At 39.2% G+C, this 14003-nt stretch overlaps 1 protein-coding gene across 6 annotated transcripts in view; it reads left to right on the top strand.

Moving 5' to 3' along the window:
* The window catches only part of LTK (leukocyte receptor tyrosine kinase), a 159148-nt gene that overhangs the window by 38510 nt on the left and 106635 nt on the right, over positions 1-14003 (top strand). For 3 of the 6 annotated variants that reach the window (XM_013192419.3, XM_048065201.2, XM_013192460.3), the window contains exon 1: positions 10831-10969. Coding sequence is in view for 2 of the 6 variants with exons in the window: in XM_013192469.3 (XP_013047923.3) it covers positions 10903-10969 (67 nt within the window). In the remaining 4 variants the exon portion in view is untranslated. Of the gene's footprint in view, positions 1-10827; positions 10970-14003 lie in introns of those variants that run through there. The other 3 variants (XM_013192469.3, XM_013192488.3, XM_013192435.3) reach the window with 2 other exon arrangements.

The raw sequence follows: 14003 nt of genomic DNA on the forward strand, positions 1-14003 counted from the left end.
TTAGCTGTGCCATTGCCATTGTCCAGAAGGCGGCAAAAGGCCGTCCTCGCTGAGTGGGCAATCTGTCCAGTTGCCAAAGAGAGCTAGCACCTGCATTTAATCTTTTCTACCCTGCTGCTTCTTGGTGCACCACAAAATGCAGCTAGGCCTTGGCCTGCTTGTGGACGATCAGCATATCAAATTAAATTCTGCTCTGCTGTTGCTTGTGTAAACTAATAAAGCCCATGAGATTGTGTCAGCTCTGGCTGAGAGTGCGATCTGATGTGCTGCTAGCATTGAGGTGACTGTGTGGCTGGGTGGGATTTCAGAACAGTCACCAAACTGTGTGCCTGAGCTACTCTGCACCTCCCGGAGATGAGGGAACCCTCCAGGTTGGCCGAGTATGGTGACTCGCTGCCTCTACGAACAGGCTGTATTGCTGGGGAATGAACTGGGGACGTGCATCTTTGCCTCCCATAGGCCGCCATGGGAATGTTTCAGGCCACAAAGCCCAGCAAAAAACTGGGTCCAGCTCCCATTTAGGTTAGGAGCAAAAGCTGATCAGGCAAGATTAGAGCCATTATACAGACACAGGAGGCAGCGTATGACCATGCATTTCAATTTAGGCTGGTAAACTCTGTTTCATTAAATCCAGAGACTGATGCTACTGATCCTCATAACTTGTTTTCATAATATTTATTATGAGCAAGCTTTATAGCACTTTATTTTTTCCACTTGCATGGCAGGGAAAGCAAGACAGAACAGGACAGTATTCTGCAAGTGAGAAAACATCAGGGAGAGTAGCTTCCTATTAGCATTGCTAATTTATGTCCCCATTAACATCCAGGCTGGGTTCACTTGTCAAATCAAGGGAATCTGAGAAATGACCCAGCATGCATAAGGCACAGCTCTACGCCTCAGCTGCTGCCCCACCTTCTCTGGGATCTGCCTGACAGCTGAGATGAGATGCTAAGCATCTACCTTGCCAGCCCGTCTCTTCTCTACCTCTCCCTGAGCTTCTTGCTCTGGAGAACAGCAGGACGTGGTGCTTGTGGTACAGACCCCCGGCCAGTTAAAAGAATTGTGCTTTACAAAGTAGGGTTCTGCTTTTGCTGTGTCACTGGGGGGAGATAGTAGAAGAGCAAGAGGAAACTATTCTTTCTTAAATTTCCTGGATTCAGTAATCTCAGTCTGTACAGGGGAAAGACTAGGGAAAATGGGTGCCTCCACAACTCTGTAGAAAGTGGCCCGCAGAAGTTTCCACCAAGCCCAGCTGATCGCAGTGATGGTGTTTTCATCTGGCTGCTTTCTGCTTTGGACCTGCTGCATCAGGGGAACGGTCATATTCCTCACTGTACTTGCCGTTTGTGCAGACCAGCGACAAAGCTTTCTCTCTGCTGGCACCGAGGCCAAGTTTGGGCCGAGAGGCTACTTTGTGCCTCCCATCCTCGAGGTGTCATCTGCCTATTCTGATCTGTTACCGTTTAGAGTTTACGCAGCTGCTTGTCCTGCACCTTCCTGGGGCAGTCAGGGAGCAACAAGCAGGCGCCCACCCATCGGATCCACGCATGTCCCTCTTCTTGGAACACCCTCAAGAAGGCAGAGGAGCCCGGTGACACCGCCACTCCCCTTAACAGCAGCACCACTGGCCCCAGCACTGCCGGGGCTGTAAAGGGAGGGAGGAAGGGTGCGTGGAGGCGCTGGGTGTTTGGCTTTTTTGTACTACACTGCTGAAGGAAGAGAAAGCCACACCTGGGAGAATCAGGGCAAACAGTCTCCTTTTGGTTCTTGGCATTTCTGCACTGCTTTTGGTTCTTTGCATTTGGTTCTTTGCATTTCTGCATTGCTTCCTTCCTTTCGAAAAGGCAGTAGCATGGAATACCGGCAGTACTTGCAGATATGTGTAAACTAAGTTTGTCTATAATTGGTAGCATGGGATGAATGTTTGGAAAATATTCCTGCCTGTATTAACATTGTGATGCAATTGAACAATTGCATCAAGCACTGATCTTCTTAAATATAACATAAAAGTTATAGCCTACAGGTGATACAAATGTCAATTTTAAAATCTATGTCTCTTTAATGTGATCATCAGGAATATTCTCTGATTTAATAAATAAATAAATAAATCTTTCACAAAGTTTTTTACAGAGGTTACATCAATTTTAATTTAATCTAATTTTCAAAAGGTCATCAGATGCTATGTTTTGTTTGTAACTCACTCAGCTCCACCGTGATTCTTTGTGCGCTTTCAACTCTAATTTTAGCTTAATTACTTTTTGCAGGGAGCTTTGTATGGACAGAAAAAGGGTCAGTAGGTAGGCTGGGTTGAGGCTTGCTTAAAAGCTTCTCAATTTGCCTCATTACAGTTTCCTAAAATTGTCCAGTTGCCAAGAAAATAAAGGGAGCTGGTTTGTGTCCGGATGAATAAAACTTAAGCAACTTACATTCAGTTTGAGCTCTTACTCAGTGGGTTAAAGATCTCTGTGAAGAATGTAACAACTGATACATCAAGTATTAAATAAAACCCATATTTGAGGAAAACTCCATTCCTCATAATTGAATAAAACCTCTGAGAAATGTCACTGCTCATCCCTATTTGTCATGAGGATGCCTTTAGGGATTTGGACAAATAGCAGAAAGATCTTGTAAAGGGTGAAGTCATACACGTGCCTATGAGAGTGTGTCTCTCTGAAGGCAGTTTTATTGCAGTGTATAGCAACTGCTTAATTTCAAGACTTGCTAAAGAGTAAGTCTTAAATGAGTATATGACAGAAATAATATTTTGATATTTGCTAGGAAGAGTTGACATTTCAAGCCCACAGGAGACAGTCTTTTACTGTTAAGAGCTAAAATAACAGCATACATAACCTTTCAAGTAACAAGCTAATTGAGCACGGCATCATCTTAGAAATACCATTTTAGGGAGACCCAGTCTTTCATAATTTTTTTTTTAATATATATATATATATATGCATCTCCATTGTCAAACCTTGTATGATACTCGGTGTAGAAGACAATATATCAGATTTAGCCAGATCTGCAACAGGATTACAGAGAGCTGTTTCAGTCTCAAAATGCTAACCAGGTCAAAGACTGAAAAATTCTTGATCTTCGTTTAAAATTAGCATGGAAGAATTTTCCTTTCCGGAAGTGTATTTGAGATACGCACCCGCGTGGCAAATATCTGCTGTACATAAAGTACTTCTAGCAAAAGTTTCAAAGATCCACAGATCCAGATCCCTGTGTTTAAAATGTACAAGGGATGCAGTAGTTAGAATAAGAGGAGCATTTGAAAAGTAGCTGTCTGGAAAATGTGTGCTTTAGATGAGCAGATGAGAATCCTGTGATTGATTGCTTGATTATGGGCAGCTAGGAGTAAGTATCAACACAGCTGATGCACAGTCTACCTAGAAGATGGAATACCTCTTTTATATTTGTGGTCTGGACACCAATTTGCTGTGTGCCTTTGGGACAAATGTCAAACTGTGTTGCCTGAACATGCCGATTGCATTGAGTTGAACTTCACTTTGTAGCAGATAAAGCACTCCATTTCCGATTCCGATGATATTACTGAGCATCAGGCAAATACCTGAGTTGAAGATTTACTTTCTGCAGGCAACTGTGCTGTGCTTTATTTGATATCTTTATTTGCTATCAAGCTGTCTGGTATTTCAGCCTCTTCTACAGGCACAGACATTATTGGAAAAATATTTAATCAAATCCCCTTCTCTTTTTGTATGCATTTTGAATGATTGCTGATTTCTGGGTTTGGAATAGCAGCCAGTGCAGTCAGTGCTACGTACCATGGCAGGGGAGCTAGCTCCTCTCTTAACGCATTTAACTGCCGGTGGCATGCAAGCTGGTGGCTCGTGGCAGGGCTCAGGTTTTGTATCCTATATGTAGCTCTTTTCTGTCTTTGGCTTGAAGAACCTTTTTTTGATGCATCTTTTATAAAGTGTTGATACAAACGAAACATTAAAAAATTAGCTCTGATCACAGGTGGTTCCCAAGGAAACAGAAACAATGGCACCATTTCAAAATTTGATGGCCATATTTCAGTAAAGAGTGATAGTGTGCATCTGACTTTGATTAAATGTGGTTAACTGAATTTTTAAAGAGTAGCAGTAAGAATTAGATTTATTGATTTCAGTAGTTATGTGAGGTGAGCATGTGGTCCAGTATTGACAACTGTCCTGAAGAAAACAATGGATTTTAAATTAAGGAGATTTTAAGTCCTAATTCCCTACAGTTGTTCCAATGAAACGATCTGATTTCATTAGGACAGCTTTCGTTGGTAAGGATTTGTAACTGTGTCTAAGAGATCTGTGGTTGAAAAAGTATCCTCAGGTAGAAATGTCGGTTTTCACCACACAAACTTAGTTTATAATTCAGTTTGATATTGAACTTCCATAGATTCTGATGAAGTTCCACATGAGCTGGCAGAAAAACAACTGTCTTCCTGTCTCTGGAGCACAGGCTCTCTGCAAGGTATTCGGGTGAGATGTTTGCTCTCCATGCCCGTTGACAACTTGAATGGTTCATGGATGAAGTTTTAGGAGTTTTGACTTAATGCAGGCTGATATTAGTGTAAAAGAGGAACACTTTTGCATGGAAAACAGTGTCAGTATGTTATTAAAGATCCATTAAGTTTCTTAGCGCAATGAGACAACTGAAACTGCATCATCTCTGCTTTAGAGACAAATTCCCACTACAATGAGGACCAGGGGGATAGCAATAGCATCAATTGCACAAATTCTTTGCAATTTAACACACTTTTAAAAAAGGCTAATGTTCAGTATAGGAAATCACTCTATAATGATGTTGGACAATCTGGATGTACCTTACACTAATAATCATGTATTTTTGAGAGCTACATTTTCGAGTAATTTCCAGTTAGTGGATGGTTTCAGTTGTCTCCTCAGAGCTCATAATTACATACTTCATATGCAGATGCCACTGTACAGCAAAAGTAAATGTAAAATGTATGCATTAAATGAAAAAAGGTGAGAGGCTTATTTAGAAAGATGGATTAAATTTTCAGCTTGTCTCCTATTTACTGAGAATCATGATGTGCTTTTCATCTGTAGGTGTCCTCATATCTGTGAAGCAAATTTAAGACATTTAATGAAAATGCACCTAAAGTTACTGGTCGGATATAGCCAGATTTCAAACCTGAACCACAGAAGTTGATTTAGATGCCAAAGGTTTATGTCCCTCTGCTATGTATGACTTTAATATGGATTTCCAAGTCATTTGGGGCTCTGGTGTATACTTGTCACAGGATGGTGCTCTTTTCTTTTACCTTCAATTTTTTCCCCAAACTTAGCATTGTTTCTCCATGTGCACTAGGCAGAGAGAACCTGTCTGGGGGTGAATGAGGTACCTGTGGTGCCTGGTACCCTGCCTGTTCCCAGCTGCTTAAATGGCCTCTTGGTATATGCTGCACAGCCTAGTTTGCAGCCTCCTGGCCCCGTCTTCCCTCACATCATCCCTACACCTCTGCAGCTTAGGGCTGTTACCAGTGTTATCCATCATGTCAGCAGCAGGCACAGCATTCAGGGCTAGGACTTTTGTATCTCAGAGGTGGTGAACCTAGTGCTGCTGTCACCTTGGCTTCCTTTCTTGGGTGCTGTGGCCATAGCTCTGTCACGCTCTCAGGTGGACAAACAAGGAAACCGACTCAGGAAACTTCACGGCCTACAGCATATGTGGCTCACGAGCAGTTGCATGCTGCAGGTTTCTGGGACCTCTCATGTGGATTCAAGATCTTACTTTTGTAAAGCCTGCAAGCTGCTGGTGCTCAAAGCCCTCAGGGATCCTCCTCTAACTTCAGGGCCCAGATTCCTGGTTTGTGGATTCAAATGCCAGCTTTGATTTGAAACTGAGAAAGGGGGTAAGAAAATAGCTGAAAGATTGAGATGATATTTCCCACATTCATAAAGGGATACATTTTAAGCCCACGAAGATGGAAATCTGTTCTGTGTTTCTAGTACATTTTTCAGTGCCTATTGACACTGAAGTGATCTTTTAAACCTATCGTCATTTATACTTACTATAGTCCTCTTTTTCAGACTCTTCTTTGCGACTGTTACCATAATCTGACTTTACTGTTGGATGGATGTAGTTGTTCACCTCGTGTGTACCACAGTAATTCATTAAAAGAAATTGAAGTTTGTTTAGATCTCTAAACAGATTTTCCCTGTCCTTTCCATCATGGTACTATATTCTTTTATGCCTATTTTGAGTGTGATTAAAAGTGATGATTTTTTTGGTGTGTGTGTGACCAATACACTAATACACCTAACTGTCAGTGCTCTGAACTGTCCAGAAGGGGAATCTAGAGGGGCAAAGGGAGAGTGTTGTCAAGGGACCATTCCCAGCAGTATTGATTGGCTTAACACTAACCCTTTCAGACTATCTTTACTCTCCTCAGAAAGAAAAAAGAAACAGTGCCAGCTCTTTGCATGTTTGGTGTGAAGAATTTAAGAGCTTTTTTTTTTTTAATAGAGCATAAACTCATGCTTATCCCCTGGTAAAATTTCTCAACAGCATCTCAGTATCTTTACTGTCACACGTTTAATTTTGCCTATGAACTAACAAAAACATAGAAGGTTATTTTTTTTTGTACCTGTGCACTTGAATGTTAACTACTTTTTAAGTTATGCTGATTAGTAATATATTGAATAAGGATGAAAGCTTTCCCCTTCCTCTCTCAGGGCTGTCCTCTCTGTCCTTTCTCTCCTCCCATATTTTTTTGAATAGCATCTCAGTCATTTCCTCTTGTTCCATTAGTTGGAGTGATTTTATTTTTCATCAAATATTTTATTCAGTTGGGAATATGGCTTAGTTTTCCATAAATTTTAGCTCAACTCGCTAATTATCTTTGATCTAAAAAGGCAGATTAAAAAAAACCAAAGGTATTAATAAATAAATAAATAAATAAAATAAAATAATGATAATAATAATAAAGAATTAAGCTGGATAGGGTGGGAAAAGAAAGAATTGCTGGAGGTGGTGGTGTTGTCTCTCCCAGCCTTTGAAGTATTGCAGACCTGAGTTCAAATCCTATATTTGCCTCTGAAAGAATGATTCTGTTTCTCTCAGGAGTGTTGCCACATTACATTGTGCAAAACATTTGACTTCTGTTTCTCTCATTATTTCTCTAATGTTAAGGGGAGGAAATAAGCTGTCTCCTCCTCACAGGTTCTTTGGCTGTTGCTGAAGATAATACAAAGTACACAAATTGTTAAGGGATTCCCCAAATCAAAGCCAAACACTTTGTATCTAGTTGTACAAAATGTTTTATTCTTCTTAAACAAATAAAAGTTTAATTTCAGAATCAATGTTTTCTCTGAAGAGAAGTGAGAAAGAGGGGAGTGATATTCTTTTGACCAAAGTTAGTTCACCCTTAGAGCCACCACCCCGTGTATGTCTGTGTTACTGCTCTCCACCAACTTTTGGGACTGTGCTGGTGCTCTCTTTTTGAGTCTCAATGATGACTAGGAAACCTCAGAGTTGGAGCCTTCCATAAGGATGGCTAGCCCTTGGCACCAAACTTCTGCAGTCTGGGAAAATACAGATAGGTGCATCTGAATGCTGTAGCAATGAAAAGCCCTGGACTACCAGAAGGGTGCATTTATGGACTTGTTACACCTGAGAATCCAGTTGCAAGAAAGACGTTCTTTGCCAGGAAAGTTCTTTCACATGCTGCTGTTTTGTTAGGCTCCAGTTGTATTAGAAGCATATCTGTCACAAGTGAATCTTTTAGATGTAAAGTAGGCTGCCCCGATTGCAAAAACAGGTTTTCCAGGGAGGTACCCAGTATTTCTTGATGCAGGTAAAACAGGAAGTATCACAAGTAGAACATTTCGGATAGTATTTTTACTTCTAAGTGAAAAAGTACATAAAAATAAAATTATTGTATTTGCAAAGATTAATGAAAGTCATCGGAACTGTCACAAATGTTTCATTTAGGATTTGGATGTATAAACTGTTTAGGCTCTTAAAACATCCAGGCATTTCTTAAACAGCGAGCCTAATGATTTGAGGAAGTTACTGTGTTGTTGTTGCTCAACAATGAGAAATTAAGAGAAAGCTGGAGCCAGCAGAGAGGAAAAGAAAAAGCAGTAATTTTTTCTTCCTTTCTGGACAAGAGTGAGTTGGATTCAGCTGAAGTATAATCATCTGTCATATGCTAAACATTCAGAACATGTGGTTATAATTTTGCTATTAATTGGAAAATGACCAAGAAATAAATGACCAGATCACCTTTCTCACCTAAAAACAATGCCTATAAACTTTGCACTCATTTCTGTCTAATAATAATAATAAACAGTTAAAAAAAAAAAAAAAGCAACCCAAAATATTTATTCCAACATAATTTTTACTCCCTTTTAGAAAACTCTAAAAGGCTAAGTATTTGACAGGAACTTTCCTGTTATTATTGCTTTTGCACGGGGTGCATGGCAGTAAGGGTGAGCTGGAGTCTGATGCCCAAACCAAATTACAGATGGATTCTGGAAGTCACTATTTCTGCATTCTCTTACGGTCCTTTTGTCAGCTGTTACTTGAGCTGGGAAACGTTGCTTATGAACTGTGTGATTTTGTGCATGTCTGTATAAATGTGTTAAAAGATTGTACCCACCTTAAATCTTTGAATACTGCAAAGCTTCTAAGATGTGTGATGCTCAATAATTTCAAAGAATATAGTTCTATAGTACACTGTCGTTACATGGGTTATTTGGTGTACTCCTGCAAGAGAACTTCTTCCCTTCTGCCTCTACTGATGTGAAACAAAACAACTGACAGTCTAATTGCTTCCCTTTAGTTCCCACAAATGCCACTCACAAGGAAAAATAAGGCAGATCTGGTACATCTGTGGTGTGATTTCTTGTCAGCTGTAGAGAAATTGCATCAGAAAGAAAATTGGCCTTTGGAAATCGGGGGCATAAGGAGCAAAAGTTGCAATGGAGAAACTTCTAGTATAACCTTAATTTGCTTTCTTTGATTTATTTACTGGCAAACCCATATGCAGACACACACACAACCACCATCACCAACAGCCTGAGACTAAAGTAGGTACCAGGAGTTCAAAGCTCTGGAGCTCAGTTCTAAGTGGTAGGTGAGATTTGGATGTGTTACTGCAAGAGCTGCTGCAAACAATGTGAGACTATAATGTGAGAAAAGAAAAGCTTACAGATGTAGAAGCTGTAGAAAGAGCTGAGGAGGAAATATGGCCACTTGTTGAAGCCAGGTTTTGAGGACCGTGCAATTGTTAGATTTACAGGGACAGAAACCAAATACCAAAGTCAGCTTCAGAACAGAGGCCTTTGATATGAATAAACATATACAGTAAGAACAGTCCTTACAAAATGAGATGCCATCCATCTTAAACATGCATTCAAACACCTTGTTAAAGGAAGTGTTCATCTGCAACAACAGGGGACCTGCTTTTGGTAAATTGAATAAGGCCATAGACATAATTTCTGTGGACAGCGCTTTCCATTTTTGACTGTACTCGTCTTCAGGCTTTCACTGTGGAGCAGTGTCTAATGGACTAAATAACTAAGGAGAGTTTGGCCTTTGTGAATTTGATAAAGGTGTTTAATAAATGGTGCTGAATAACAGTTTGTTGTTTTTAAATGGCCTTCAGTATGGTATACTTGAGAATCTTCTCACTTTATTACCTATACTTTATCTCAAACACTGTCCTTTGTATGTGGCAAGGTCATCAAGAAGTTATGGGTTTTGAATGCCAGGCATTTGTGACTGGAATGCTGAAGAAGCTTATTATCCCAAGCATTTAAAGGAGCACTTAACCCAGGGCATTATACCATTGAGAGGAAATATTGTTTAGGCAGTTAAATAGAGTTTCTGAGGGAATTTCCCAACCATTACTGCTTCTCCTCGCATTTGAGGACTTAGAAGACAGCATTGTCTTTGCCTATTAATGGCCAAGCTTCCCACCTGGCCTACCTACACTAGCCAGATTTTTAAGATAAAGCTATTGTTTGTGGTTCCTCTACATTAACGACAGTCTGTTGCTTCCCACTAATCAGATGGTCATCTTTACCAAGTATCATAAGTGCACGTCTGTAAATACAGTGAAAAGAATTTTACAGTACAGACTCTTATAATGCTTTCGGGTATGCAGAAAGTTGTTTTTTAACCAATGCAGGAGGAGCAAGCTTTGCTTTATGAGAAAAGTCAAAGGGGGCAGGGGGGACAGTATGTGGCTCTGCATTCTTCTGGGCTTCTAAAGAGAAGATAGTAACTCTATTACAAAGTCAGGATTATGCAAATTTGAAAAATAATTTTTGTAGGCTATAGCTGGAATCTATGCCAAAGCATGTCTTGTGCAAGGCATCTTGCTCTCTGAGGAGATAGACCTGTTGAGTATTTGACTCTTGGCCAAATGGTTTCTTGCTTTACATTCACAGCTTTTGAGAAAGACTGTGATTGATTATTCTGTGCAAAGCAAAAACAAGCCTTAACACACATTTCCTACAATATTATCTGAAAATGAAGTTGAATAGAAAATCATGAAAAAAAACAGAAGTTACAACAGAAGTTGGCCTTATGGCCAGCTACATATTCTTTTTGACACTTAAGTCTTTTCCTGGCATGATAGAAAATTCTGGAATTTTATTGAGTTTGAGCATCTCATTTTGGTAAAATAGGCATGTAAAGTATAAACATATGTTGTTATGTTTGCCAGTCACTTGAAATATAAAAGTAATTACAGGTGTCATAATTCAGGAAAGACGCCAGGTTGTTTGTAATGACTTACTGTAGGAATATGTAATGATAATCTGTCCTAATAGCCAATTTTCCACACATTTTCAGGTTTCTCCATTGGTTTAGGAAAGATATACAGACAATGTCATTGTCTTTGAAAGCTGAAGGCCTGCAGTGTGGAGGATGACAGTGGTCAGTGACTGCAGCTCACCTGGAGAATGTTGGCAATTACAGAATAGTCATGGAGAAGGTGGGTGCCTGAAAGTTTCTACTGAATGAATTGTGTGTGTAGCCAAAGACAGATGCATCAACTGTCAGTCATTTATATTCCATCCCAATCTTCATTTTTACATTTATTTTAAATAAACCATCTCTTTTTTTATGCATAATTGAACTCAAGAATCGGGATCCACAAGCAATAATACATGGGCAGTTAGGGCAGTATGGGCAGATAGGGCAGTTTCTTCCAAGCGAGAAACAGGTCCTTGAGGGGGACTCATAGGCTTTGGTAGAGTTTTAATAACACCAAAGTATAAAGTTGAGCAAAAGAGTTAGGATTTTGATCTTGAAACTGAGCGACTAGCTCCTTCTTAACAGCATCAGCATAGAGTCACGGGATACAGCTTGTAGTTTACTAGAGACTGCTGCTAAGTGTTGCTCCTCATTGAAGGGAACATGGGTGTTCTCAGCAGCCATAAAAACAGCTATTCTACATCGGTCTGGAGATCTGTGTCATTCAGTCCAATGTCAATGAAATACTGACAGCTCTGTGACAACCAACTACCAGAAATCTTGTATAATTCAAGTGTTGTGCATACAAACGTGATGGGCTATACCACATCTGTCATGGATGTACCTGGCCTTCATTTATGCAGCCTGGATTTTTTTTTCCTACCTCACTTAGCACAGCGTTGCTTAGTGGCTGCCTGGCTGCTTTTACCTCTTTAAATCAACGTATTTCAGTGTACTTGTGTACTGAACAGAATGCGGACAGATAGAATGACAGCAGCTGTTATTGTTTTTGGTTGCATTCCTTAGCTTGAATTTATCATTCTACCTTGCATCATTTATTCATGTTTATTTCTTTAATCTGTTTCTCTATATGTACTATTGTTGGAATAGTTCAGTGTTCAAAACAGGAACTTCTCTCTGTGTCATGGTTTGTCCTGAACTTCCTAAGTTCTCAAGCTTTTAACCCAAAATTTTTGTCTAATTTTGTTAGATGCTTAGTCAGAGTTGCAGGTGCCACTGTATTGGGATGGGATCATCAAAGGCTTCGTGTAAATCACCGCAGTGTTTGTTGGTGCAGCAATGTCCGCTAGTATCATCTGAAGACATTAGACTGCGTTCTGTAAAATGCTTATTCCAGAGTGGGCTTTAATTTACAAAAATAATGACTAACCATCTGTGAAGAAGGAATGATGTCATGATGAAAATGTAAAACTGGCTCCAAAATTGCTTCTAGCTAGAAATTAGGTGTCCTGCTCCAAATAAAGACCAGTGGGAATCTTTTAGACCACTATGACAATAGCAGGGCTTTTGCCTAAATTTCTTTCTGTGGCACATAATGAAGACTTAAGAAAAATATCTTATGCTTGTCAAATGTTTTGAGTTCCCTCAGTGGAAAGCAGCAGATATTAGATAAATGATAGAATGTTACTTTGTTTGTAATTGAGAGTGTAAGAATTTGTTTAATATATTTCAAATGAAAAAGTGAGGAATGGTGAAGAGGTTAGGAAATAAGTATCCAAATGAATGAATGATAAAAGCTTAAGTAGAAAAGGAGATGGAGGGTAAATAGATAAATTTTTGAAAATCCAGAAGGAAAGAAGTAAGAAAAAGCTGTCTGTATAACAGGTAACACAGAAGAAGTCTAGGGCTCCTCAACACTATGTTTTATATATATATATATATAATATATAAATACAAATACAAATAAATGGGAGAGAGACTGTATATTACAAAATTTGGGGTGGGGGTGGGGGGGGAGGGAACAGGGGAAAAAAATTAGTAGGGAACTGAACTGAGTGGGTTTCCTGTTATTTGCTATGCAAACCAACTTAGCATCACTTTTTAAGCTGTCTTAAGAGGAATTCTGAGTGCAGAAAAATAACCTAGAAACTGCTTGGTTAGCCTGCAAGAAGGTCTTTGATTCAGTCCCAAACTCGTGGAGATGAAAAGCATTGAAAAGATATTTCATTGCAAATAGAATCACTTTTTTTATTTTTTAGCTTTAAATTTGGTCAAGTAAAAGATGCATCTCACCTTATTATCAACCTTGTCACCTTTATATCCAGCTTCTGAAACACAACATTTTTTGTGTCCTGCCATTGTGCACTATCTGAAAAGAAGTCAGACTGTGTAAAACATCAACCCTCTCTTCTATATTTATATGGTTCTTCAGGATTTCCTTTGATCTGTGTAGTCATAAGCTGAAACTAAGTAGAGATACTTTTCATTGTAAAACTTCAGGAAGAAAATTGTAAGGCATTGCTTTTTCTGGGCTTATGAACCTCTTTCTGAAATGGAAGAACAAAAGTACTGCAAGCATCAGTTCTTTGAATTAGAAACAACATGAAGAGTAGATCTGATTGCCAGTGTCGTGGGACTTGCCCAAGACTTTGACAAGCTGAAGCAGTTCTGTGATCATCAAGCCTCTTGTTACTTTGAAGATGTTTCATGTGGCAATATTTTGAGTGCTAAAGATTTGGGCATTCCAAAGTCAAGGGTAAAGACTACCAATCTATACTCACTGACACCAATTCATAAGACTGTGATAATAATTAAATAATAAGATAGAGGAAGAAGGGGAAAAAAACAACAAAATTAAAAAAAAAATCATAAGAGGTTCAGTGAATTAAAAATAAACAAGACCAAAAAAATGGCAGCAGCTGGGTTGTATGGGAATCCCTTAATTGTGGTGTAGACCATTTCAAACTCGTTTCATGCTAACTGGTTCAATAGTTTCCATTATGTTACAAGACATTCTGAGCTAATTAACTAAAAGCATGTTAAATGAAATAGGAAAGATTGGGCCAGATAAATCCTTAGCAAATGTCTCCCTCTTAGGATTGCACTTTTTCTTCTTTTCAAAAATAGTATCAGGATTGCCTCTTTCATCTGCCCTCTATAAAATATGGTATTTTACATGTCAACAGGATAAGATCTGGTCTGCTAGCATTAACTGTGTTTAGATTAATCTTGCATAGTGGTATTAGGAGATTTAGTGTTTCTATCAGTTAGAAATGAAAACCATCTTAAAATATTGCAAATGCATTTTATTC

Source organism: Anser cygnoides, chromosome 5 (genome assembly GCF_040182565.1).
Source record: "Anser cygnoides isolate HZ-2024a breed goose chromosome 5, Taihu_goose_T2T_genome, whole genome shotgun sequence".
Classification (NCBI taxonomy): Eukaryota; Metazoa; Chordata; class Aves; order Anseriformes; family Anatidae; genus Anser; species Anser cygnoides.